The 26,845-nt window shown below is 61.6% G+C and overlaps 1 protein-coding gene across 1 annotated transcript in view; it reads left to right on the top strand.

Moving 5' to 3' along the window:
- The window catches only part of Cacna1i (calcium voltage-gated channel subunit alpha1 I), a 65,974-nt gene that overhangs the window by 25,402 nt on the left and 13,727 nt on the right, over positions 1–26,845 (top strand). The window contains exons 5-25 of the mRNA XM_027928643.2: positions 728–1,043; positions 2,321–2,413; positions 4,769–5,081; positions 7,071–7,498; positions 12,867–13,018; positions 13,570–13,755; positions 14,014–14,131; positions 14,273–14,428; positions 14,896–14,989; positions 15,611–15,813; positions 16,420–16,887; positions 17,182–17,282; positions 17,938–18,061; positions 18,337–18,405; positions 18,946–19,130; positions 19,743–19,869; positions 20,094–20,219; positions 22,411–22,500; positions 24,139–24,331; positions 25,125–25,276; positions 26,341–26,450. Of these exons, the coding sequence (XP_027784444.2) occupies positions 728–1,043; positions 2,321–2,413; positions 4,769–5,081; positions 7,071–7,498; positions 12,867–13,018; positions 13,570–13,755; positions 14,014–14,131; positions 14,273–14,428; positions 14,896–14,989; positions 15,611–15,813; positions 16,420–16,887; positions 17,182–17,282; positions 17,938–18,061; positions 18,337–18,405; positions 18,946–19,130; positions 19,743–19,869; positions 20,094–20,219; positions 22,411–22,500; positions 24,139–24,331; positions 25,125–25,276; positions 26,341–26,450 (3,804 nt within the window). The remainder of the gene's footprint in view (positions 1–727; positions 1,044–2,320; positions 2,414–4,768; positions 5,082–7,070; positions 7,499–12,866; positions 13,019–13,569; positions 13,756–14,013; positions 14,132–14,272; positions 14,429–14,895; positions 14,990–15,610; positions 15,814–16,419; positions 16,888–17,181; positions 17,283–17,937; positions 18,062–18,336; positions 18,406–18,945; positions 19,131–19,742; positions 19,870–20,093; positions 20,220–22,410; positions 22,501–24,138; positions 24,332–25,124; positions 25,277–26,340; positions 26,451–26,845) is intronic.

Raw genomic sequence — 26,845 nt, 5'->3', positions numbered from 1 at the left:
TGCACACCTCTGACAGTGCACACACTTGTGTGTGCTCACACTTGCAGCATCCTCGGTCCTGACGGGCCGTGCGGTGGGTGCGGTGATTTCGACGTGGTTCTTCTTGGCTCTGCGGCTCTCTGGTCCCGTCAGGACTCACAGTGCGGAGGTGGAGTTCATTGCCGTCTTAGGACGGTTTCCCTCCATCATCCTGCCAACCCCGCCTGGGTGTGCTCCCACTGGGTGACCCCGAGCTGCCTGGCAGGTCCACGGAGAAGAGCAGGCCAGGACCCCATGGGCTTGGGGGGACCTAGGCCTTAGCCCCATGGGCTCTGTGTCATCTCTGGTCCCCGGATCCAGAGCAGAGGAGGGGCTGGTGCAGGGGCACACAGGTGAACTACCCTTGTCTGCTGGGCTGGTGAATTCAGCGTGCGCTTATTGAGCACCTACTATGTGCTGACCCAACAGCCTAGGGGCCCAGGGCCTGGAGGCCTCCCTGGGGAGCTGGACTTAGCTGCCCCAGCAGCCCTAATGGAGGTCTGGGCTAGGCATGGTGAGGTCCCAGGGAGTCGGGGACAGTTCCCCAGGGGAGGGGACGCTCTCAGGGGATTACAGTGGGACTGAGGGAGGTGGGAAAGGAACTCAGGCAGGGCGGAGGGCCAGCCTGCCCCTGCGTGGCCTTCCCTTTCCGGTCCTCCTGGCAGTGACCCCTCCCTTCCCTTCTTTGACCCGCCCTCACCATGGGCAGACAAGGGGACGTGGCCCTGCCCCCCTACTACCAGCCAGAGGAAGACGACGAGATGCCCTTCATCTGCTCCCTGTCGGGGGACAATGGCATCATGGGCTGCCACGAGATCCCCCCACTCAAGGAGCAGGGTCGCGAGTGCTGCCTGTCCAAGGACGACGTCTACGACTTCGGGGCGGGGCGCCCGGACCTCAACGCCAGCGGGCTCTGCGTCAACTGGAACCGCTACTACAACGTGTGCCGCACGGGCAGTGCCAACCCCCACAAGGGCGCCATCAACTTCGACAACATCGGTTACGCCTGGATCGTCATCTTCCAGGTGAGGTCCTCAGGCCCGGGGCCACCGGAGCCGCTCCACCCAGCAGGTGTTTGCCACCCGGTCTCCCTGGAACCTGCCCGGCCTGCGGGCACCACAGGTGCCATTGTGCCCGTCTTACAGGCAGACAGACTGATAAATGGCCAGATGGGGACTGGCCCGGCCGCCTGCAGAGTCTGTGCCGTGTGCAGTCCCAGGTTCCGGAGGCAGAGGTGCCGGCTGGGAGGTCCCCACAGAGGACAGGCAGGACACATGTGCGGTCCTTGGAGGACTGGCCAAGGCACGCAGTGTCCCCTGGGGTGCGAGGGAGGAAGGACATTCCTGGTGGGGTGACAGCAGAGATCAGCTTGTCCCGTGTCAGTGGAAGCCATGTCCCATCTTGTGACCCAGTGCACACACCTGCCCTCCCAAAGCCACGGTAGCCTGCCTGGGTGGCACGGTTGGCCCTGCACTGACCCCGTACCTGTCCTCTGCAGAGGGTTTGTTTGTGGAATGGGGCTGAAGGACCTTGGATAGCTGCTCAACCTCTCTGTGCCTCGGTTTCCTTATCTTTATAATGGGTATGACCCCAGGCCCCTCATGCTGGGTACTGGGAATAGGCCAGGTGACGGGCAGGAGGCAGCCCATGCTCGGTGGGTGCTCAGTCAAGACTCAGCTCCCGCTGTCCTCAGGAGGGATGTGGCTGGCGCGGGCAGAGCCGGGAAGCCTGTAGCCATGAGGAGCAGGAGCACAGCGCTGGGAATTCAGAGCTGCGGGCCGTGTCTTGGGGCCGTGTCTGGGCTTTGCCAGGGACAGACACACCTCAGAGCTGGTCTTTCTTGAGGCTGCCCCTCTCCCTCTCTGGGAAGACATCGGGTGGGGCAGGGGAGACAGTCCCACCAGCCTCGTCCAGTGCACACATTTGGGATCCAGTGAGCGTCACCCGAGCCGTGCCCGGGGGCCTCTGCCATCCCCGTGTACGAAGAAGCAGCTGAGGCCCCGGGTGGGCCAGTAGCCCAGTGATGAGGTAGAGCTGGGACCCCTGGGCTCCTGCTTCCCAGCCCGCCTGCCCTGGCACGGTAGCCAGAAAATGGGGTGAGGTCTAGAGTGAGCGGGACCAGGATTGAAGTCCCAGCTCTAGTACTGCCTGGCTGTTTGACGTTGGGCAAGTGTCCTCACCTCTCTGAACCACCGTTTCCTGGTCTGTATCGCGTGGATGGAGAGGCTGCCCTACAAGGGCGGCGTGTCTGCGACCTGGTGCACATCAGGCTCTCCCCTCTCGCCCTCGGTGCCGGCTGCAGGTGATCACCCTGGAAGGCTGGGTGGAGATCATGTACTACGTGATGGACGCCCACTCCTTCTACAACTTCATCTACTTTATTCTGCTGATCATAGTAAGTGTTGGGAGCTGGGGCTGCTGGGCTGGCTCAGGACCCACGGACCAGGGGAAGGGGACTGGAGGAGGGGGGAGGCAGCAGGAGGGGCTATTTTTAAATGCGGCTGACTGGGGTGATTGACAGGCGCATCAGGGGCGGCTGCTGGAAGCATCTGTCACTTCTGAGGGCCTTTGTTTCTCACTTCTGGGCGTTGGATCCACCCGTTGCTCCTGCTTGGCTTCTCCGCCATGTGTCTCTGGGAACACATCCTTCTCATGACCTTAGCTGTAGGTGTGGCCCCAGGATGGTGCTTTTCAAGGGCCCCGGCTTGTCCCTGTTTTCCTGGGACAGGAAGACACAATCTCTGAAACCAAAGTGTGGGGCCACTAGCAGAGCAAGGTTTGGAAAGAGGCGCGTGATCCTGGTGACCTGGTGGGGAGGTCCCTCTGCCTCTCAGGCAGCTCTGCCCCCTGGGCTGACCAGGAGACGCGGCTCTGTCGGCCCTCGCAGGCTGGCCTTTCTGCTTCCTGTCCCCACAGTGTCCCCAGAGCAGGCTCGTCCACCTTCTCATGCCTGACTGCAGCTTCAACCACGGCACAGTCCCCCCAAAATGTCAAGGTGATTTCACTCCCGGGAGGTGCTGCTCACTCCCCGCCACTGTGGGGTCGGTCCTCTGGCCTCTTGGTGGTGGGAGGGGGCATGCCCGCTGGGGCACCCCCATCCTGAGCTGGGGGTCAGGGCGCTGGCAAGTGACCCGAGATGCCCCTGCTCCTGGCTTAGCTGCAGTGCTCTCCTGGGGAGGCCGGGGCCTTGGACCCAGGAGACCAGCCACACAAGAGAAAGGGACCCGGCCTGGTCAGCTCTGCTGTCCACTCACCAGAACAATCAGGAAGGCCCACCCCACACCAGGCCGGAGCCCAGTGCTGGGAAGGGAGGGGTGGTTCAGCCAGTCTGGGGGAGTCTCCTGGCCTATCTCTCAGGTGCCGTGGTGGAGGGAAGCCCCGGGGCCCTCCCCCACCCAGGGGAGGCTGGGGACATGGGAGGGTCCCTGAAGGAGATGCCAGAATTGAGCCTTAAAGGCCTTGGGTGTCGAGCAGGGGAGCGCCTTCTGGATGGGAGCCCTGCGGGAGGAGCGCCATGGAGCTGGGGGGGTAGAGGAGCCGGAGTGCCCGAGGGGCTGGAGAAGCTGCCCTCTGCTCCTCCGGGGGAGCCAGGGTGGCCCTCGAGCCACTTTATGAAGTCGGCATGTGACAGCACTTAGCTCCTGGGTCTGGGAAGGCAGAGCCCCAAACCTGCAGACCCCGCACACAGCAGGTGCTCAATAAGTGTGCCCTGCTGCTCTTGCTGCTGCTGAGGAGGGGCCCCAGGTGGTCCCGTCCCAGGGTAGAGCAAGCTGCCTGGGGCCGAGTGTTTTGAGGCACGTGGAGGGTGCAGAGGGCAGAGCTGGACAGACACACCGACGTTCACCCTCGTGCCTGGCCAGGCAGGGGCACGAGCTCCGATTCTGAATCCCTGGCCTGGGCCGCACAGCTGGAGAGGGCTCCTCAGCCCCCACACAGTCCCCGTCATGCTGCAGGTGGGGCAGAGCACAGGCCAGGCGCTGGCCCTTCTGGCCACTGGCAGCTGAGCTCATTCAGAAGTTCGCAAATGTCAGGGGAGGGGCTGCACCCCAGAAGCACAGGACACCTCTTGTGCCCAGGATGGCCCCTGAGGGGCGGGGCCTTGTGCTAGCTGGGCAGCCTCTCCCCAACTGTCCCTTCAGGCACAAAGAAAGCCAAAGTCCAGGCTGGAGAGTAGGACTCAGGGCCCAAGTGGTCCAAGATGGGCCGCAGCCTCCCTCCCTGGCCTCAGTGCCAGCGTCGGGGGTGGCCGGGGCCTCGGGCCGGAGCATGGCCTGGCTTGGAGTGGGCCCCGTGGGGCCTGGAGAGCAGCCTGGGCCACGCCTTCGCCTGGAGCAAGGCCTCAGCCGTCTTTTCCTGTCCCCATCTGTGTCTGTGCCTCTGTCTCTCTGGGACCCTCCACCCTCCGCCGCTCCTCTCTGTCCCTGTCTCTTCCCCCAACTCGGTGTCACCCATGCCCCAAATCTTCCTGAGCCTGTGTCACTCTCTCCTGTGTCCCCCTTGTCCTTGCTCTCTGCTGGCCCCCCGCTGTCCTCCCTCTGTGGGTGTCTCTGGTCTGTCCCCGTCCTCCTCCTCTCTCCACTCTGGCTGCTGTCTCCCCGTCTCCATCTCTGTCTCGGGGTCTCCCTGACTCTCTCTCCCTCTCTCTGTCTCTCTCCCTGTGTCTTCCTGCTGGCCCCTTCTCCACCTCCACCTCCCCTCCCCCACCGTCCCCTCTGTCCCTGTCCCTGTCCTCTCCTCCCGTTGGTCACAGGTGGGCTCCTTCTTCATGATCAACCTGTGCCTCGTTGTCATAGCGACCCAGTTCTCGGAGACCAAGCAGCGGGAGCACCGGCTGATGCTGGAGCAGCGGCAGCGCTACCTGTCCTCCAGCACGGTGGCCAGCTACGCCGAGCCCGGCGACTGCTACGAGGAGATCTTCCAGTACGTCTGCCACATCCTGCGCAAGGCCAAGCGTCGCACCCTGGGCCTCTACCAGGCCCTGCAGAGCCGGCGCCAGGCCCTGGGCCCAGGGGCACCTGCCCCTGCCAGGCCCGGGCCCCACGCCAAGGACCCCAGGCACTGCAGTAAGTGGCCCTGACACGAGACGGTGGGTGTGCCGCCACCTGGGGACTCGCTGCTGCTGATGGGTCCCACCTCCCCAGCCCGAGAGAGGTGTCCCAAGGCTTGGGGCCGGGTCTTCATTTCAGGGTCAAGCATTTCCCCGGCGCCAGGAGCTCCAGGCGCACCTGCCGGGCCTCCCTTGCTCACCCCAGGGCTCAGCCCCAGCCCCGGGGGACTCCCCTGCGCACAGACCTGGGCCCTGCCCCCGGAGCCGCGCTGGGCAGAGGGGAACGTGATCTGACCTCAGTCTTGTAGGTCCCCACCCACCAGCCTCCTGTAGCTGTCCCCAGCTACCATTGTGGCTGAGCTGTGAGTTCTGGCACCTGGCACCAAGGTCTGGCAAGGCAGGGACATGAGCCACCCTGTTCTGCCCCTGCTGGGGCCATGTCTCATGCCAAGTGCTGCCGGGTAGTTTGTGGGAAAGGGGCCCCTCACCTGAATCCTGAGAGCGGACATGGTCCCCAGAAGGCGGCAGGCTGGGAAATAGTACCCTGGTTTTCAGATGGGAAAAATAAAGTCCAAGGAGATGAGGGAGTCACTTCAGTGGCCCTGGGTGTCACCCAGTCACATGGAATGTTAGTTACCCGGGGCTTTGCTAAGTGTCCACCTCCAGCTGCGAACACCCCAGTCCCAGGAGGAGGCCGGCAGGGAGGGGAGGGCCCAGCTCTGTCCCCTTTCCTCCCAGCTGGGTGCTGAGCAGTTGGCAGGCCCTGGAACTGTCACCGGAGCAGCGGGGGAGGAGCGTGCCATGTGCTGTTCCCTGTGTGACCCTGACCATGGGGTGGGGTGGGGTTAGCCGGCCTCGGCTCCTGGTGGCCATGAGGTCAGCACCCAGGCCCTGCCCTGGGAGGCCGGAGGCTGTGGCCCACCACCCTGGGATGCCAGCCGTCCGGGTGTGGCCTTGGAGGAGGCTCCAGGTGGCCCGTGGGCTGGCCCAGCCTGCAGACAGGGGAGCTGGGGTCTGGGCAAGGCTGGCACCCGCCTGCTGGAGGACACGGGGAGGGCATCTACCTTGAGGCCTTCCTGCCGCTGCCGCCCTCCCCCTGAGCTTGCGGCAGGGGAGTCCTTCTAGAGGGGCTGCGGCCGTGCCTGGGCCTGCAGACCTCCCCCCAGGGTGTCCGGGGCCGGAAGGGCTTTGGCCTGCCCTCTGGAGCTGGGGTGGGTGGTGCTGGGCCCCTGGCTCAGAGCCAGGAAGCTGTCCCAGGGCTCTGTCCAGGGCTGGGAAGCACTTGGAGGCAAGTGCGGAGACGAAGGGCAGCTGTCCCGTGTCACAGGCTTCGCTTTCCCTTCATTGCTGCCTTTTTTCCTTACATGAGCAAAACGTGATTATTCTAGAAAAACTTAATGAAGCGCCCAGCCAGCCAGAGGGAGGCCTCTCTGCCACCTCTCCTCAGACCTGGGCCCAGCCACAGGCCTCCAGTCCAAGCCCCAGGCTGCTCAGGTTCTCCTGGGGCATGAAGGGCATGTGAGCTGTGGCCCCTGCGGCCCTTCCTGCCTGTCCCCACCCAGCCCTGACTCTCCTGTGTTGGGGTGTCCAGGGGCTTGCAGAGTGAGCCTGCCCCGCCCCAGGCTCTGTCTCCTCGCTCCCCGGGAGACACAGGCGGAGAGCTGAGGAACACCTCGGCCACCTAGGTTGTCCCCTGTCCACACAGACTCTTTCATAGTCACACACAGTCCCCGGGCTCTGTGACCAGGACCTGGGAGGGTCTGTTAAGTGACTGGCCCAGCACCAAGGGCAGAAGTGACCAACAGCAGGGACACCTGCCCCAGTCCCATCGTGTGTCAGTGCAGGGACTCCCGTGGCCTGCTGGTCTCTGCTTCCACCTGGCTCCAGACAGAGCCCAGAGAGGGGAACCGTCACCCCCAGGTGGGACAGGCTTGCTCCAGGCGGACCCTGTGCCCTGGTGGCCAGGCCTGGGGTCGGCACTGACACTGCCTCGTTTGCTTTGCAGAGCTGTGCCCGAGACACAGCGCCCTGGACCCCACGCCCCACACGCTGGTGCAGCCCATCTCTGCCATGCTGGCCTCCGACCCCACCAGCTGCCCGCACTGCCAGCACCAGGCGGGCCGGCGGTCCTCGGGTCCCGGCAGCACCGACTCGGGCCAGGAGGGCTCGGGCTCCAGTGGCTCCGGTGGCTCCGGTGGCGGCGAGGCTGAAGCCGATGGGGACGGGCCCCGGAGCAGCGAGGACGGGGGCTCCTCGGGCCTAGGCAAAGAGGACGAGGAGGAGCAGGTGGGGGCAGTCCGCCTGTGTGGGGACGTGTGGCGGGAGACGCGGGCCAAGCTGCGGGGCATCGTGGACAGCAAGTACTTCAACCGGGGCATCATGATGGCCATCCTGGTCAACACCGTCAGCATGGGCATCGAGCACCATGAGCAGGCCAGTGTGGGTGCCGGGTGTGGGTGGCAGGTGGGGAGGGCAGAAGGTGCCCAGCGGGGACCCAGGTGGGCCGCCCCGTCTGTGCCTGTCTCCTGCTCCTAGCTGGAGCTGGCTTTGGTTCACCCCCAAAGGAGGGGGATGCTGGTGTCTGCTGCCCCAAGGTGAGTGACACTTCAAAGGACAGGACTGTGCTCTGCACCCATGCCCCTGTCCACAGGCCACCTCTGGGGTGACAGCCCGGACAAGTCCTGGCTCCATTTGGAAAAATACCAATTTTTGGCTTTTGCTGTCTGGCAGACCTCTTGGGGACAGGTCCCTTAGCCCGCACCCCAGTCTGGCGAGGGCACCCCCACTTGGCAGCTGAGAATGCTGAGGCCCAGGAAGGGGAGTCACTGACCTGAGGTCCCCCAGCCAGCCAGAGGCCCAGTCTGAGGCCACCTCCTGGGGCAAGATCGAGCCCCCTTGGCCTCCGCACATCCTCCCTTTTGTAAGACCTGCGCCCCGTGCCCGTGCGGGGGGCCGCACCCCGTCACCAGCTCCCTGAGCACAGGCTCCATTCAATTTACTTAAATGCGGCCCCTGGGGCTGCCTTGAGCTGCCAGTCTTTCCAGCTTCATTAAAACGGTCTCCAGGGAGGGCCCGCAGCTGGAGTGACAGGCAGCGCCTCCCCTGTCCAGCCCGGCCTCCCTGGCCCAGAGGCCGGGGTGGGGGCAGTGCTCCTGGGGAAGGCCCCACCGGGGCAGCTGCCCGCGAGGGTGGGGCCGAGTGTCTGCACCCCTCTGCACCATCCCTGGGCCACATCCCTGCCAGTGGGAGAGGCCCACGAGTTCATCCTTGGAATTTGGCGAACAGTTCATCCTTGGAACTGGCCAGGGAGGAAGCGGTGACACCCCGGGAACAGGCAGATCACACAAGGCAGGGCTGTTTGTTGGAGGTGGGCTTGGTGTGCCTGTGCCCTCCTAGGTGACACCACGGCTCCCTCTGCCCCCGAGCCCCAGCCTTGGGCTCAGTCAGGGTCCTTGACCAGTCTCCTCAGGGTCTTCTTGTCTGACCTGCCCCCACCCCACCCCTGCTCCTTCTGCCACATCCTGCTGAGCAAGGTTCTTAGCCCGACCCTGGCGCTGCCTTGTTCCTCAGACAACAGGTGTCTGAAGCCGTCACTCCTCTGCCTAGGTCAGCAGGTGGGGGAGGCTGTGCTCAGGTGTAGGGTCCACACGGGAAGCAGGCGCCCTGGCTGCATATCCTCTCCGTCAAAGGGAGGCCAGCTACTCAGCCTCTGCCAAGTGCCAACCCCTGAGCCAGCCTGGTGGCCCTGAGTCTTCACAGCTGCCCTCCAAGTTGGGGTCCTGCCCCCCCCCCCCCCCCCCGCACACTTGGAAGGCGGTGCTCAGAAAGGCTAAGTCCCTTAGGCTGGGCTTGGGTTCCAACCCTGGCTCTGCAGGGTGGCCCTGGGTGAGCCACAGCTGGAGCCTCCATCTTGGTGGCGCATGGGCCCCGTAACGTGGGTAGCTACATTGCGAAGCCTGGTGCACAGAGGTGCTTGAGTCCCACAGGCCGGGAGTCTGGCGGGGAGCCCTGCACCGCAGCCCTGGGTGAGCGCGCCACCCGCTGTCTGGAGCCTCAGAAAGTTAATTAGCTAAAGAAAAAGCGAGGAGGAGGAAGCATTTTTAAAACGTTCTTTTTAAAGCCGCTCGGAGTGGCAGCCATTGTTCGGCTGCTCCATGCAGGGCCTGCCCTGGCCGCTGGTATTTTTGCTCCTCTCCCTTGGCTCCCAGACAGTGCTTGGCGGGAAATAATCCGCCCCCAAGTTTATTTTGAGCAGTCCCCGCTGAGGTGGCGCCTGTAGAAAGAGGTGGCCCAGGGCTGAGGAGGGAGGGACAAGGGAGGAGGAGGAGGAGGAGGAGGGGGGGGGGCTACGGTACATCCCCTGGCCCGGCCTCCCCTGCTCCCACGCTGTCCCCAGGGAAGGGCTTGCTGGTTCAGGTTCTCCTGGCCGTGGAGGCTGCTCCTTGCAGGGACTGGGCTGGAGGGGACAGGGGTCAGCATGTGTCTCAGGAAGTGGGAGGTGTTGCAGCCCCTGGAGAGCCCTGGGAGGCAGGCGGACCTGGCGCATTCTGTGGCTGTGGCTGTGACCGTGGGTAGGAGGGTCAGGCAGTTGGATTCCTTCCCCATCATCTGATATCACAGTGTCACAGTTGTTCCTCGTGTGACGACCCAGTCCTGTGGGGCAGGAAGGGTGCCTCAGACCCACTGAGCAGATGGGAGAGAAGGAAGTGGCCGGCTCCTGTGGCCTGTCGGCCGTGGGCAGAGCTGGGCCTGAGGTGCTGAGGGCAGTGGTGGACAGTCACATTGGAGACGGGTCATGGGTCAGGAACTGCTGCTTCCAGGACAGTGTGTCTCAGCTTCCCTCTCTTCTGGAACACCAGGGCCATAATTCTTCCCAAGCTAGGCAAGGCTGCCCCCAGGGTCTGAAGATGGAGAAGAAACAGAGGATTGTGCTGAAAGGGCAGGGAGCAGGGAGCCTCCCTGGGCTTCGGCTGACCCTGGCCAGGGTGCCGCACTCACGGCTCTGAGTCAGCAGCGGCTCAAGTCCTGCTCTGGCCTCCCGCTGCACCTCCTGTGAAGTCACTGCCAGCCCAGGTCGAGGGCGACTCTGGGAGGAGGAGAGAGGGTGGCTCAGTGACTGTCAGTCTGGCCCTGTGGGGGCCTGAGAGAGAGGTACCAGCGTGGGCTGCAGACAGGAAAGGGTCCGGGTAGGGGGAATGGAGGTGGATTCTGAGGGATGACTGTGAGTCCAGCCAGGCAGACACAACCACAGGGACCAGGAGCACAGGCATCCCCCGAAGGGCCCTGAGTCCACGAGAAGATGAGCACAAGGTACAGGGCAGACGGCCCAGGGGCCAGGGTGGCGCTCACCCACAAAGGGCCTTGAAGCCAGCTTTATCTTTGGAGCAGTGGGGAGCCATGGAAGGCTCTTTGGCCTGGGAGTGACGTGTCCGGGCTGAGCTGGAGCCTGTCAGAGAAGTGGGCAGGTGAAGGCCCCTGGGGTGGGGCGGGGCTAAGGGAGAGGAAGCTTCAAGATCTGACTCCACCACTGCCTGGCCGTGACCCTGGCGGTCACTTCTCCTCTTTGAGCCTCGGGTTTCCTGCCTGTAAAATGGGGGCAATATAAGGTGGTTCAGTTTAGACAAGAGGATGCACACCTGGCCCTGCGGGAAGCTGCACAGATTGCAGTTGCCGTTATCATCAAGGGGCTGCGCTGGGCTGCAGGGGCTCCTGGGCCAGCTGAGAGACCTCTGCCCACACTTATATCTACCCTGCAGAAGTGACCAGGGGAGGGGCAGCCTGGGGCCACCAAGCCTGGCATCTCAGCAGGAGGTGCTGGCCCCTGCCCCCACCCTGAACCTCTGTCAGCTCTTCCACTGGGTGGGCGGAGCCATCTCCAGTGGCACGTCCAGTGTCCGCCTCTCTCCTGAGTCTGTCTCTGTCCATCTCTGTCCATTTCTGCCTCCCTTCCCACACCACCCCCTTGACATCTCCCCGCTGGGTGTCTAGTCATCTGTCTCCCTCCCTCCAGCCTGCCTCTCCCGGATGAGTGTGCTCCACAGTGATGGATGGTCCATTAGACAGATTCACAGGTGTGCGCCGCCCGAGAAACAGCTGCTGCGGGGGCCGAGGGAGGGGAGCAGGTGACCTTTCGGGGAGCCACGCTCCTCGCAGGGATTGCGGAAGCTTGTGTGGCGTGTGTGGCCGGGAACCGTGATCGTGGCCCTGGGCTGTCCGCGTCCTGGCTTTCCGTCTCCAGGTCGTGGCCTGGGTGGGCCGGGAAACGGGCGGCTCACACCGGCATCCAAGCCCTCCCAGAGGGCCGTCTCTGGGCCTCTTTCACCTGTGGGACCGTTTGTGTGAGTCAGATGTGATCACAGACGGACGGGGCCTCTCCTTTCGCCTGGGCTGAGAGGAGCCGCAGTTCTACCAGATCCCGGGCCTGTGCGGGGGCTGCCAGGCTGCTTTTCTTTCTTTTTTTTTTTGGTTTCCTTCTCTTTTGAACCCACATGGAATAAAGCCGGGCCTCTGAGGGTCCCTGTTGCTCCGTGGAGGGGTTGGACTGGTGGACGGAGATGGCCTGCCGTGGTCCTTGGCTCCCCCTCCCGCTGCCCTTGCTCTGGGCACCTTCTTTTCTCCCTGTCACGGGCTCTCTTCTCAGCTTTTAGGTCTCTGCCGAGATGTCACTTGCTCCAGAAACCCTCCCAGCCCCACCGACTCTCGTTCCCCCAAACTGCACTCAGCTCCCTGGTTTTCGCGGGAGCTGGTTGGCTTGTGGCGTGTAGGGATTTGCACTTGCGTGTGAGCGTGTCCGCTGCCGTAGCACGAGCCCAGACGTCAGGGGCCCTCAGTACAGAATGCTGTAGGAAGGAACAAGGGGATCGGGTGGTGTGCTGTGATGTGACAGTAGCTTCAAGTCTGACTTGGACTAGTGCCCGGCCTTGCCACGTCCTCGCTGGGTGGCTCTGAGCAAGTCAGTCCACATTGCCCAACCTCAGTTTCTCCTTATAAAACAGAAGTGTCAGCTGTCCGGGGAGTCAGTAGTTGGGCTGGGGTTGAGCTCGGCGAGGGGCCCATGATCAGGGCCAAACAGATGGTCCCTCCTTTCTCCAGAATCCAGGCAGTAACCGTCTGGTGCCGTGGTGAGCACAAACCAGACCTTTCACTGGGTCCCAGGGGGACCATGGAGGGGAGAGAGGGACCTGGGCCTTGCATGGCCTTTATCAAGGGGCTTGAAATGAATGAGGTTATGCATTGGGGACTGAACTCAGGGGCCCTCAACCACTGAGCCACATCCCCAGCCCTATTATATATTTTATTTAGAGACTCACTGAGTTGCTCAGGGCCTCACTGCGTTGCTGCGGCTGGCTTTGAACTCGCCATCCTCCACCCCACTCCACCCCAGTCTCCCGAGCTGCTGGGATGACAGATGTGCACCACCGCAGCCGGCCTAACCCCTGGTTTCCAGACAGGGAAACGAAGGCTCAGAAGTGGGCTGCACAGCCGCTTAGCGTCCAACCAAGGGAACCCGTCCCTTGCCCCAAGTCATGGCCGACAGCAGGGTCTCTTTCAATGGTGCCATTTTCTAGTTATCACCTGCTGCTAACAAGCATGAGGCCAAAGATCCAGGGGCAGGAGGAGGTCTGCGGCTGGAGGGGGTCATGGGAAGCTGGTGTCCATTTGGCCAGTTCCTTGACCTCCTTGGGTCTTAGTGTCCTCCTCTGAGAGTGGGTGTATGGGCTGGAAGCCTCCATGATGGTGGTGCATAGGGCTGTGTCTGGCCTGCTGGGGTCACGCATCCCCCACCGCTGTGCCCCCACAGCCCGAGGAGCTGACCAACATCTTGGAGATCTGCAACGTGGTCTTCACCAGCATGTTCGCCCTGGAGATGATCCTGAAGCTGGCCGCCTTCGGGCTCTTTGATTACCTGCGGAACCCCTACAACATCTTCGACAGCATCATCGTCATCATCAGGTACCCCTCCCCCACCTCCTGCTGTGCAGCAGGGCAGGGGACAGTGCGCGCGGATCCAGCCAGTGCACAGGTGATGAAGGAAGCCAACCACTCGGAGGCCGTCATCCAAATATATATATTTTTTTAAATTCTTGATTTAGCAATATATATGCTTCTGGATTAATGCATCAAATAACAAGACGTAGCGGCAGGCCCGTGACTACTGTCACTCTAAAGGAGGGATGCACGTGACAAACAAATATTCCACCCATTGTCCTGTAACATAAAGATATCTGTTATTTTGATTGCCCAAGAAGTCCTCGGGACTGCTAATTCTCTGTGATTTGCCATTTATATTCGTAATCAGAGGAAGCATTAAACCTCCAGAGAGGACAGCGACGTTTATGGAGTTTTTAGATTTTGGCCATGACGTCCTGGTGGGGGGTCCCTGGAGCCGCAGCCAGCACGTTACCTTTGGGTGAGTGAATCAGTGGATGAGTGGCAGCTCTCTGTCTCTTTGTCCTCCCGGCCTGGCCTCCCTCTGGCCCTGCGCCCCTGCTGGCTGGCCACAGCATCTGGGAGATCGTGGGGCAGGCAGACGGCGGGCTGTCCGTGCTGCGCACCTTCCGGCTGCTGCGGGTGCTGAAGCTGGTGCGCTTTATGCCCGCGCTGCGGCGGCAGCTCGTGGTGCTCATGAAGACCATGGACAACGTGGCCACCTTCTGCATGCTGCTCATGCTCTTCATCTTCATCTTCAGGTGAGCCCTGCCCACCCGGGGACCCCACTACAGGGCCAGCCAGGGCTGTGGGCAGGAGCATGGGGGAGTACATTCCTGTGGCCCTGGGCAGGTTCTTCCCAGGGAGCCTCCGTGTTCTCCTCTGGAAAATGGGGCCAGCACTGTCACCCGCCCCCACCGCCCCACCTTACTGTGTTGCCTGAGACCAAACCAGGTGGGAAGGCAGAGCGTGGTGCATGGGAACCCTCGAGCCGCCCCCTCCCTCCCTTCCTCCCCCAGCATCCTCGGGATGCACATCTTTGGCTGCAAATTCAGCCTCCGCACGGATACGGGAGACACGGTTCCTGACAGGAAGAACTTTGACTCCCTGCTCTGGGCCATTGTCACAGTGTTCCAGGTGGGTGCATTTCAGGGGAGGGGATCCTGGGCAGCAGACCACCTGGGATGGGGTGGGGCTGAGGTTGACAGTGCCCATCCCTCCTGGTAGACAGAGGTGGCCCTGAGGGACCTCAGGACTGACTCGTCTCTCCCTCAACAGATCCTCACCCAGGAGGACTGGAACGTCGTCCTCTACAACGGCATGGCCTCCACCTCCCCCTGGGCCTCCCTTTACTTTGTCGCTCTCATGACCTTCGGCAACTATGTCCTCTTCAACTTGCTGGTGGCCATCCTGGTGGAGGGTTTCCAGGCCGAGGTGACCACAGCCCTGGGGGAGGAAGCGCCCCCAGCAGGGCCTGCAAGACTCTAGGCAGGGGAGAGGGAGCCTGGGTGGTGGGGGGCTGTGTCATGTCCTCAAAGGAGGGCTGCCCACCAGGCAGGGAGCCTCCGTCCCAGGAGGTACGCAGCTGGGGCCTGCGTCTGGGATTCCTGTTTCTCCCCCGAGGGTGAAGGACTAGGTCTTCCCATCTCTGAGACTCTAAAGCCCTGAGACCTGGAATTCTGGATCCTGCTCCCTCCATTTTCCAAGGCTTTGGGAATGCGTGCAGTTGGGCAGACGGGGGATTGTGGCCTAGATCCTCATTAGCTTCTACTTCCCCTTTCTGAGCCTCACTTTTCCCATCTGTAAAATGAGAGTGGAAACACCCATTGGCAAACCCAAGAGGGAAGGAGGGCGGGAAGGAGGGGAGTTGCCCTGCATGCTGACCGGCGCCCGCCTCCCAGGGGGACGCCAACCGCTCCTACTCCGATGAGGACCAGAGCTCATCCAACATGGAAGAGTATGACAAGTTCCAGGAGGCCCTGGACAGCAGCGGAGGTAAACAGGCCTCCCCTCGTCACCTGGGGGCCAGGAGCCTTCACTGGAGACCCAGGTGGGCCCAGGGCACAGCATCTGCTCCCCTGGACCCCAGGCTCAGAGAGTGCCAATGCTCTGTGTTTGTTTTTTGTGTTACTAACTGAAAGAAACGCTGACTTTCCAAAAGAGGACATTCGTGGACCTCTGGGGTCCCGCCACAGGGCTAACTGCAGCCCACCCGCTTCCCTTCCCACAGTCTCTTGGGTAGAGCTGTGGGGCCTTCCGATGTGGCCTGGGCTGTGGTCCTGGCTGGTAACACGAGGCAGCTTGAGCCCAGCCACTCCAACCCAAGCCCGGGCTTCTGGGTAGCCCCGGCAGACGGCCTGCTTCCTGCCGTGGGCCAGGGAGCCAGGCTCCCTTCCCTTCGTACTGGGCGAAGGTCCAGGTTGGTCTGATCCCAGAGCCCTGGAGGCAGGGTGCAGGGGAGGCACACGGGGTGAGGTGCAACCCGGAAGGCTTCCTGGTAGAGGAGTCTCCTCATAAAGTACTCCACTTCTGTTATGTCCACACCCTTTCCTTTGTCTTGTTTCCTTTGCTCTTGTTCTGTTCTGTCTTCCATCTGTCCCTCTCTTGCTTTTCCAGATCCCAAGCTCTGCCCAATCCCCTTGACCCCCAATGGGCACCTGGACCCTAGTCTCCCATTGGGCGCACACCTAGGTCCTGCTGGGGCTGTGGGCCCTGCGTCCCGCCTCTCGCTGCAGCCAGACCCCATGCTGGTGGCCCTGGACTCCCGCAAGAGCAGCGTCATGTCCCTGGGGCGGATGAGCTATGATCAGCGCTCCCTGGTGAGTCCTGTGGGTGGGGGCTCTGTCCAGAAGGGCCTCCCCCACTGGGATGTGGGTTGAAGGACCCCAGAGCCGGGTGCCTGCAACCTCAGCCTCACACTCGGGTGCACAGGCTTAGGACAGGGATTGCCCCAAGCCAGGCAGGACCATGTCTGTCACATTCCTGGGTGCCCAGTGCCAGAGTAGGACCTGGCAACAGGAATGACTGGGGTCAGGCACACAGAACTGGGTTTCATCTTGGTAGCAAACGTGTAGGGTCAAGAATTTGGGGTCAGGCAGACTAGAGCTGGAATCTGGCCTCTGTCACCTCTGAGCTGTGTGACCTTGAGCAAATTACCACTCTTCTCAGCCCTGGTTTCCTTTCCTGTAAAATAGGAAGGTGCTCTAGTTCCTCAAGGGAAACGAGGCAGCAGGGAGGGATTAGACCTCCAGGGGGACTTGTCCACGTGGGTGAGATGAGAGGCAGAGCAGGGAGGGGAGCCCCTAACACATTCGGTCGCCTGCTAGCCAGGCCGGGACCCTCTTAGAGCCACAGCGGGGCTTACAGGAGGCCTCACACCACGGGTGTGCGCGAGGACGCTGACCCGAGCCCTGGCTCCCCCGCAGTCCAGCACCCGGAGCTCCTACTATGGACCTTGGGGCCGCAGCGGGGCCTGGGCCAGCCGTCGCTCCAGCTGGAACAGCCTCAAGCACAAGCCGCCCTCGGCTGAGCACGAGTCCCTGCTCTCGGCGGAGCGCAGCGGCGCTCGGGCCTGCGAGGGCGCCCGGGAGGAAGCACCTCCGCGCGCTGCGCCGCTGCATGCCCCACACGCCCACCACGTGCACCATGGGCCCCATCTGGCGCACCGTCATCGCCACCACCGCCGGACGCTGTCCCTCGACACCCGGGACTCGGTGGACCTGACCGAGCTCGTGCCCGCCATGGGCGTCCACCCCAGGGCCGCCTGGAGGGCGGCGGGCATGGCCCCCGGGCACGAGGACTGCAACGGTAGGATGCCCAATATCGCTAAGGACGTCTTCACCAAGATGGACGACCGCCGGGATCGCGGGGAGGACGAGGAGGAGATCGACTACGTAAGTGGGGATCCCTCGGGAACCAGGAAGAGCGCTGTGCAAGCAGAGGTGGGGCTCGAGGGGGCGGGCCCGGGGGCGTGGCCAGAGCGGTGGGGCGTAAAATTGTGGTCCGAGGGGCGGGGCCAGAAAATGAAGGGGGGCTGGGGGGGGGCTCCCCCGGGGAAGCGCTCCCCGCTGCCTGGGGTAGGGCGGGGTTCCGAGATCGCCCAGTGCCCAGTTGGCCCAAAGACCGGGTGGGCAGAGATAGGTCGCTGCGCGGTGCTGACCCTCCTGCGCTGGTCCTCCTCTCTCCAGACTCTGTGTTTCCGCGTCCGCAAGATGATGGATGTCTACAAGCCTGACTGGTGCGAGGTCCGCGAGGACTGGTCGGTCTACCTCTTCTCCCCGGAGAACAGGTGGGCCGGCCCCGCCTGGGGTGGGAGTTAGAGTAGGGGTAAGGTGTGGGAGGGAAAGCTCTCTGCCAAGCTGGGCAAGGCCATACCCCAGAGACGGGGGGCGGCAGGACAGAGGGCGGCAGGACAGGGGGTTTCGTGGGCATTTCCTGTAGCCCAGGCCAGTTCTGTGCTGGCACCCAGTTGGGCAGATTCTCTAAAGGTCTGGGGTACACACATGAAGGGAGCATCAGAAGGCTTCCTGGAGGAGGAGGCTGGGCTTTGTAGGCAGATAACAGTCCAGTGGGTGCAGGAGGGAGGGGGAGAGGGGAAGAGGATTGCGGAAGGAGGAAGCTGGTCCAGGAGGAGGGAGCAGCTGAGGGACTACCTGGGTGTTAGGAAATGTGGTGTCCTTGTCTCCGGAGGACTGGAGTCTGGGATTTGGGCCGGTGTTCAGAGAGCCTTAAGTGCCAGGCAAGGTGGGTACCCTTTGCTGTGTGGGTGTGTGGTCTGCACCCTGAACAATGCAAAATCGGCACCTGTTGTGTGTCCAGAGGAGGAGAGGGATCACTTCCTCTAGGCCATCCTGCCCCTTGTGTGTGTGTGTCTGCATCCTCTGCCTCCCCTCTGGTCAGGATGGGAAGCAAACTGACACTCGTGGTGCCCTGCCTCTGCCTAGGTTCCGGGTCCTGTGTCAGACCATCATCGCCCACAAGCTCTTTGACTATGTGGTCCTGGCCTTCATCTTCCTTAACTGCATCACCATCGCCCTGGAGAGGCCCCAGATAGAGGCCGGCAGCACCGTGAGTAGCCACGGCCCTCAGAGAGGCCAGGCAGAGAGATGCAGCACCAGGCCTGCCCTGGGACAGTGAGCCAGACCAAGGGAGAGCTCAGCAGGGCCAGACTCCTGGCTCGTGGAGGGAGGGAGATGTGGCAGGGAGCTTGCCTCTGGGAGGGACAGGCCACCTTGAACTGAGAAGTGTTGGCCTCTCTGGCTGCCTCTTGGCTGATGGAGAGCGTGAGCGGGTGGCTGGGAGGTTTGAGCCCCTGGGCCCACCGCATCTCCCGGCTCTTTCAGGAACGCATCTTCCTCACGGTGTCCAACTACATCTTCACGGCCATCTTCGTGGGCGAAATGACACTGAAGGTTGCTCTGGGCTTCACCTTCACTCCCAGCTCGGGGCCCCTGGCCCAGGCCCCGCCCCTCCCGCAGATTGTCACTGACCTGTCAGTCAGGGCCCGCCCCTGGGTTGGGCTCCTGGGACCCGGAGGGGTCAGCGGCATGCCCCTTCTCCGGGAGTCACAACCTCGCCAGAAAGGCGAATGCAGGGAGAAACAGTGACAGTGTAACGGGGGAGCTGCTGGAGGTGCGGGGAGCAGGGGAAAGGTTCCCTCTGGGACGCTTCCCAGTGCGGTGGCTTCCCCTTGGGTTTGCCAGAAGTCCCGGGAGAACCTTAGAGGGAGGCTCCCGGGGCCTGACTCCGCCCCGTCCCCGCCTACTGCCCGCCCATCCCAGGGTCTGCGTGGAGCTGTCCCCTGCCCACTCGTTCTCGCCACCTGTCTGGCCCAGCCCATCTGTCCCCGCGCCCCCTTCCCGAAGACCCCCCCCCCCACCTCGTCCTTCCCTCGCCCTCGCCCTCCCCTCGTGCGGCGCCTTGGGCCTGACCCCGCCCCGCCCCGCCCCCAGGTGGTCTCGCTGGGCCTGTACTTCGGGGAGCAGGCGTATCTGCGCAGCAGCTGGAACGTGCTGGACGGCTTCCTCGTCTTCGTGTCCATCATCGACATCGTGGTGTCCTTGGCCTCGGCTGGGGGAGCCAAGATCTTGGGGGTCCTCCGAGTCCTGCGGCTCCTGCGCACCCTACGCCCTCTGAGGTGAGGACCCTTCCCCGGTGCAAATCACCCAGGTCTAAGCAGGCCCCTCACTCCTGCCCTTGTGACATGTGACTCATTTTGTCCTCCGATAGCGCACGTCTTTCTTTCGTTTCTTGGTACTAGGAATTGAACCCAGGGGCATTGAAGAAACATCGAGCCACATCCCCAGCCCCGCCTCTATACACACATACATATGTATGCATTTATGTGAATATATAATATACGTTTAATATATACATAAAATGTATATGTATTTATTTAGAGACAGGCCTGGCTGAGTTGATGTGAGGCTGGCTTGGAACTCCTATCATCCTTCCTCAGTACCACCCCCCACCGCCACCGCCTGGTTACCTGTTTCTGTCTCTGGGTGGCTCACTGCTATCTCTGGGACTAGGCACAGTGACGGGAGGGCAGGTGCCCTTCTCCCTGTAGATCTGGGCTGCGGCCTGGCTCACCCCCTGGTCTGCTGACATCTGGGCACCTGCTTTCTCTTGGTTCCTTGCTGTCTTCCTCATGCCCTAGTGGGCTCAGTCCTGGAACTCACTCGGGGACTCAGCCTGGCTGCCTCCCCACAGCCATGGGCTCACAGCTCCCCGCCCTCCTTGCCCGCAGGGTCATCAGCCGGGCCCCTGGCCTGAAGCTGGTGGTGGAGACGCTCATCTCCTCCCTCAAGCCCATTGGGAACATCGTCCTGATCTGCTGTGCCTTCTTCATCATCTTTGGCATCTTGGGGGTGCAGGTGAGGGGGGTGGGAGGGTTCTGAGGCTGTGTAAGGGCACAGCCAGGGCAGAGGCCCCACCTGTGCTGGCTGACCTTGGGGCTCAGGGGAACCTAGTGGAGGGGCCGTGGTCCTTGCCTGAGTATAGGGCGGGCTGGGTAGATGCAGTCTGAGGCCTGGGTTCCTCTTGTGATTTGCAATGCCCCTCCTCCTGGGAGCACTGACCTTGCCCTCCTTATCCCCAGCTCTTCAAGGGCAAGTTCTACCACTGCCTGGGCGTGGACACCCGCAACATCACCAACCGCTCTGACTGCGTGGCTGCCAACTACCGCTGGGTCCATCACAAGTACAACTTCGATAACCTGGGCCAGGTGTGTGCTGGCCACGCCCCCTGGGGGGTGACAGCTCTTCAATGCCTATGGCCCTGAGATCTCAGAGCTGGCTCCAGTCCTGCCCTGCCAGGACTGTGACTTCTCTCCAAGCCCAGGTTTCCTACTCTGCAAAACGGGTGGAGGAACTGACCCTCACAGGTAGTCTGAGGCTGAGATTCCGAATGCAGGTCCCCCCCCAGTGCCTGGCCCGCAATAAGTTCTTCACTGAACTTTGGTCCTGGCCTCTGCCCCCACCCAGGGGGTCCTGACCCGAGCTGTAGAGTCAGCTACACCTGGTTGTGCGTTCCAGCTCTGCTGTGGAGTGGGGTGTGACCTCTTTGAAACTTGGTTTCTCATCTGTAGAAAGGGGCAGCAGCTGTGGGAGCCATCAGGGTGGCAGGCTCCTCGATCCAGGGTGGGTGCCCTCACCATCACCCACCCTGTCTGTACCCCATCCAGGCTGGCAGGCCCCACCAGAGCCCCTGTGCCCCTGGTCTCTTCTCCTGGAGGCCTGCCAGGCCTGACCCAGGGGCAGTGCCCCAGAGGAGAGTCCTCAGCTAGCTGCCTCCAAAGGGCCCCTCCCCACAGCCAGTCCCTCTGAGGGCCCTTCAGGAGCTAGGTCCAGGTGGCCCAGGCAGAGAGTGCCTGGCCCTGGGGCTCCCAAGGACGGAGCAAGATCTGGGCCGCCCTCTCCCACGCTCTCTCTGGGCAGCCCCTGGCTGGGTCGCCCCAGCTCTCATTCCCAGGACTGGGCACCCCCACACCAGCTATGGGGGGAGCCAATGGACCTTGAGGGGCTGTGGTGGCCAGGAGACCATGTCAGAAACTGACTGCTGTCAGCTCGCCCCACCCCTTCTCCAGGGGCAGCCATCGAGTGTTTAATAACTCAGTGTTTGGTGAACAGGGAAGGGCGCTGAAGGAAGCCGGGGGGCCCTTTGTGAGCTTGCTCCTGGTCCCAGGTCCCCACCTAGCGCCAGCTCCTGCCTCCTTGGAAGGACCTGGTCTTTCCATTCTGGTTGCACTTGACCCCAGGCTGACTCCCTGGAGCCCCGAGCGGGTGTGCTCAGCGCTGAGTCTTGGTTGACTCCCTGGGGGGCACTTCCTGTTCCCTCAGGAAGTTCCAGATCCTCTCTGTTCTGCATCCTCAACTCTCAGTGGGCACAGCGGTGGGGGCCTTGGCATCCAGGGGCCTCCTGTACTTCCTCGCTGTCCCCTGCCTGCCTGCCACTCGGCCTGAGCACTTTGGGGGCACCCTCAGCACCATTCCCCACCTGGCAGGGGAAGAGGATGGGAGCTGTGCCCTAGAGGGTGGGAAGGGTGGGCCGGGCAGGGCCTGGCTTCTTGGCCCAGGGTGGCTGGAGCACAAGGGAAGCTGTGACTCTCTGCCCTGGGGAGGGGGCTTCCTGGGCAGACCGTGACTTCTGGGCAGCCCTGGTTATGTGGGGGCCCTTGTGGCCCCTAATCCTCCTTGTGCTCTGCTCTGCAAGGACAGCACAGGAGCCCTCACCCAAGATCAGTGCAGAAAACCTTGGTTAAGCACCTGCTGTGTGCAAGATTGTGTGCTGGGTGATTTGGGACCAGCCTGTGACCCAGTTGAAGGACACGAGGACTCTGGCCTGACATCCATGTAGGAGCCCTGGCTGGCTGTCTCCCGTGGACCATCCCCTTTTCATATTTTACAGACCCAGAGACCTCAAGGAATTTGCCCCAGGTCGCCCAGCCAGTGAGTGGCAAAGGCTGGGCGGTAAGCCAGGGATCCTGGCTTCTCTCTCAGGAGATCCTGACTTCAAGATGCCGAGGGCAGCCTAGGGAGCACCCCCGGAGTTGTCAGGAAGCTTCTCATTTAAAATCTCAGTGGCTCCTCCCAGCGGCATTTACTGGTTCCCATTGGTGGGTGAGGAACAGGAGCACACAAGTTTTCGTGTTTGCGATCACACGACTGGTTAATTTCAGGACTGCAGCTGGAACTCAGACCCTGGGCTCTTCTTCCTGCACAGTAGCTATAGGGCACAGGGCAAGCACACAGTAGGTCCTCAGGAAGGTTTGTGGATTGAGAGCATAGCTCTGCCACACAGGGAAGCCCTCTTTGTCCCTCTGCCTCCCAAAGGCATTACAATGGAGAGCTGGAGATGCAGGTGTGGCCTGAGCCCCCTTGTCCCTCACCTCGTGCCCTCCCTCCCTTGTCTTCCAGGCTCTGATGTCCCTCTTTGTCCTGGCCTCCAAGGACGGCTGGGTGAACATCATGTACAACGGACTGGATGCTGTGGCTGTGGACCAGCAGGTGGGCATCGTGGGGCAGGGTGGGGCTGAACAGCAGGGAGGGGTAGGTCGCCGTTGGGGTCCGGTGGTCTGAAGCCTGTGCCAGGGGTTCTGGTGTCTCCCCGTGACAGCCCCAGCACACCTGTGACCAGCCTGTCACAGCACAGCCTCAGGTCCTGGCTGATCCTCACCCAGTGTTAGTGTACGCCATGGTTCCCTTCCCTTCTAGAACCCCTGCTCTGTACAGAGGAATCCCAGCTGGCTCCTGCCCAGAGGGGCGCAGACTCTGGGGGAGGAGGCCAAGTGCAGAAGGGAGGGCTGACCAGCCGGCAGAGGGAGAGCAGGTCCCAGGCAAGAGTCACGGGGAGGCAGGAGGCCAGGAGAGCTGAGTGTCCATGAGACCCCCCTGGCCACGGCAAGGGGCAGGAGTTCGTCCTGAGGGCACAGGGAGCCATGGAGAGTGGCGTGTCCTGCTGCTCAGGATGCTGGGGGCCCCTCCTGGGCTGTGGGGTGAGGGTGGGCCTGGGGATAAGGACAGGGTGGAAAGGGTCGGGGAGAAGTCTGGGCCTGAGAGAAAGCCTGGGCCTTGGCTCCAGAGGTCCCCTCTGCGTCTAGGCAGTGACTTCAGGCAAGACACACGCTGACCAGGGTTGGCTGTGTCCAGACCTAGGGAGCTTGAGGGGCTGGCTGGGAGGAGCAGGGCCAGCGTCTAGGTCAGGACAGGCCCACTCTGGGGGAGTCGGGCTGCAGGGATTCCAGGCCTGTGAGTGGCCTCTGGCTCTTGTTCTTATGGTCTTACCTGGTTAGACCCCAGAGCTAGAGGTGGTTGGGGGCATGGTGGGGAGGACACTTGGAGCACCTTCCTGCACCTGCTGTGTGCTCTGTCCCGCACCCCAGCAGTACATGGGCACGTGCAGACTGCCAGGCAGTGACCGCCCCTCTGCTGGCTGCCTTGTTTCTGGTTGGATGGATAAGTGTGTGTATAGGTGTGTTTATATGTGTACGTATGTGTGAGTGGAGTGGGGGTGGGGAGGGGTGGGTAACTGGATGGCTGGATAAGTGAAGGGTGGGTGGGTGGATGGACGTACAGATAAGTGGATGGACAGATGGGTGAGTGGATGGATGGATGGATGGACAAGTGGATGAATTATAGATGGATAGTTGGATAACTGAAGGGTGGGTGGATGGATGATGGATCAGTTGATGGGTATATGGATGGGTGTATGGACAGATGGATAGATGGACGGACAGATAAGTGGATGGACAGATGGATGAACAGATGGATGGGTGGATGGATGGATGGATAAGTGAAGGGGTAGGTAATAGATAAGTGGATGAATGAATGGGTGAATGGATGGATGGGTAAGTGGGTGGGTGGAGGCTGGATGCTTGCCGAGGTGAGTGGATGGCTAGGTGAATGAGAGGGCAGGTGGATGTGCCCAGGAGCCAGCAGTTAGATTCGGGAAGGAGAAGGGTTCTCTGTGCTGAGTCCCTTCCTGTGCCAGGGGTGCGCACGCTCTGCCCACGGCCTCGCTCAAACCTCACAGCTGCCCTGGAGGCCGCTGCTTCAGTCCCCCTTTAGCCCAGGCCGCGCGAGTCGGGTGCCCGCGTGGCCGCGCGGTGCCGGTTCAGCTCTCAGCCCTGGCTCTGCTCCCCGCAGCCTGTGACCAACCACAACCCCTGGATGCTGCTGTACTTCATCTCCTTCCTGCTCATCGTCAGCTTCTTCGTGCTCAACATGTTCGTGGGCGTGGTGGTGGAGAACTTCCACAAGTGCCGGCAGCACCAGGAGGCGGAGGAGGCGCGGCGGCGCGAGGAGAAGCGGCTGCGGCGCCTGGAGAAGAAGCGGCGCAGTGAGTGGGCAGCGTGGGGGCCGGGGTGTGTGCTGTCGCCCAGCCAGGCCCCGTGACCCCAGCTGATGCTCCTCTGGAACCGAGGCTTGGGCCTGACCCCAGCCTCCAGGGAGCTGGAAGGAACAAAGGATGTGATCCTGGTGGTGGGACCTGGCCCTTCCGCCTAACCAGGTGGCACGAGTCCACTAGGGTTGGATGGGTGATCCCACCATCAACAAGGACAGGGCTGGAGGTGGTTCAGTCCAGGCAGAGGGCAAAACCAAAAAAATCTGGCCAGGCATGGTGGTGCACGCCTGCAATCCCAGTGGCTCAGGAGGCTGAGGCAAGAGGATCGAGAGTTCAAAGCCAGCCTCAGCAAAAGCGAGGAGCTAAGCAACTCAGTGAGACCCTGTCTCTAAATAAAATACAAACTAGGGCTGGGGATGTGGCTCAGTGGTCCAGTGCCCCTGAGTTCAATCCCCAGTGACAAAAACAAAACAAAACAAAACAAAAAACCCAACATCTGGATGCCTGGCCCTGGGCCATGGGCCCCCTGTCCACCCCCATCTGGCAGCAGAGCCAGAGTGCCTGCTGAGGCCATGTTTGGGGTGTTTGGTGAGAATCTGTGTCCTGCCCCCTTGGCCTCCCTCCGCCACCTCTCACTCTTCCCCTCCTGGCACCCTGGCTGGGGGGCCTCACTTTGCTCCAGGGCCTGGGTGACCAGGGGGTTTTCCACCCCCAGCACCAGCCCCTCTGTGCTCAGTCCCCTTCCCCTTGGTTCCAACTGTGGTCTGGGCCACTCTCCCCACTGCAGAGGCCCAGAGGTTGCCCTACTACGCCACCTACTGTCACACGCGGCTGCTCATCCACTCCATGTGCACCAGCCACTACCTGGACATCTTCATCACCTTCATCATCTGCCTCAACGTGGTCACCATGTCCCTGGAGCACTACAACCAGCCCACGGTGAGCCCAGGGTTGCTCCCAGTTCACGGTCACAGGGTGAGAATGGGACCTTAGCAGAACCCCACCACAGGGACAGCATGGGCAGGGGGTCAGCTGATAGCAGGATCTGAGTCACCCCTCCATGTGGGGCCCTGTGCTGGGCACTGCAGGGGGAGGAGGCTCCAGACAGCCTCGCCCCGAGGGAGCTCAGGACAGCCTCGCCCCAGGGAGCTCACAGCTTGGTAGGGCAGATGCCCGCAATGGAATGGTCAGAGGGAAAGGCCACTCGTGCCTGGTGGGTGGGGGAGGTGACATTTGGGACAGCGTGACCAGTTCCTAGAATTGTAGACAAGGTGCACGAGGAGAATGTGAGGGGCAAGTGTATTCTAAAAACTTCAACTTAATGGAGTTGGGAGGAAAAGGGGGAAGAGCCTCCAGGGGAGGAATTCCGAGTGGTAGCACTGTTATGGATGAAGGGAAAGGAAGGAGACCCTGGTAGGACAACAGACACAGAGAACTTCCAAACTGACATGAAGAAACAGGATTCATGCTGTGCCCAGCACTGAACATTAGCTCATTTAATTTTCACAGTAATTTCCCAAGACAGGTGCTGTTATTTTCCACAATCAGGTTAAGAAATTGTCATAGGGACCAAGAACTCACCTAAGGTCACACAGTGAATAAGGAGTAAATGTTAAGCCAGGATTCATATCTATGCTGTCCGGTTAGGAAGTCCTTGACTGCTAACCCAGACTGCCTCCAAAGAGGACCAGCTGCACCAAGCCAGCACAAGGAGGAACAGGGAACAACAATGAAAAATGAATAATCTACATTAAAGAAGATGGAAGGAATAAAGCAAATATATGTATTCATACATATAAACATATATATATACACATATACAGATAGTGTGTGTGTGTGTGTGTGTGCCCCCATCGGGAAGGTGCCCATGTATATATGCATATATTTGTACTAAACATGAATGGACTAAATTCTCTCCTAAAAGGCAGAGATTTTATGACTGGCAGAAGGTTGTTGGGGCAAGGTATGGGCTCTGGATCATGCTTCTCTTTGTCCCCTGGTAGTCCCTGGAGACAGCCCTCAAGTACTGCAACTACATGTTTACCACGGTCTTTGTGCTGGAGGCTGTGCTGAAGCTGGTGGCATTTGGCCTGAGACGCTTCTTCAAGGACCGGTGAGTGACTGGGCTGGGTGGGTGCAGCAGGGTGGAGAAGCAGTCCTGGCCTCTTGAGAGACCTGCAGAAGCCAGAGGGGAACCAATAAGCACCGAGACATTGATGGCCAGGGGCTCCCAGCGGCTGCCTATATCCCTGAGTAGGAAGTGCTTAGGTCTCACCTTAGGTGCAGGGCATTCCACCAGGCTCCCCTCGGCCTCCAAGCCCGCATGCTAATCTTCCTTTTCAGAGAGAACAAGTGAGGCTCAGAGAGATGATCAATGGGTCCAAGGGAAAAGGTGGGCTCAATATTGAGATTTAGGATGAGCGCGGTGACACACACCTGTAATCCCAGCAGCTCGGAAAGCAGAGACAGGGGAATCCCGAGTTCAAAGCCAGCATCAGCAATGGTGAG

This window comes from Marmota flaviventris, chromosome 3 (assembly GCF_047511675.1).
Source record: "Marmota flaviventris isolate mMarFla1 chromosome 3, mMarFla1.hap1, whole genome shotgun sequence".
Classification (NCBI taxonomy): domain Eukaryota; kingdom Metazoa; phylum Chordata; class Mammalia; order Rodentia; family Sciuridae; genus Marmota; species Marmota flaviventris.
Note: the sequence above shows the minus strand (reverse complement) of the source record. Positions and strands in the feature narration are given on the sequence as shown.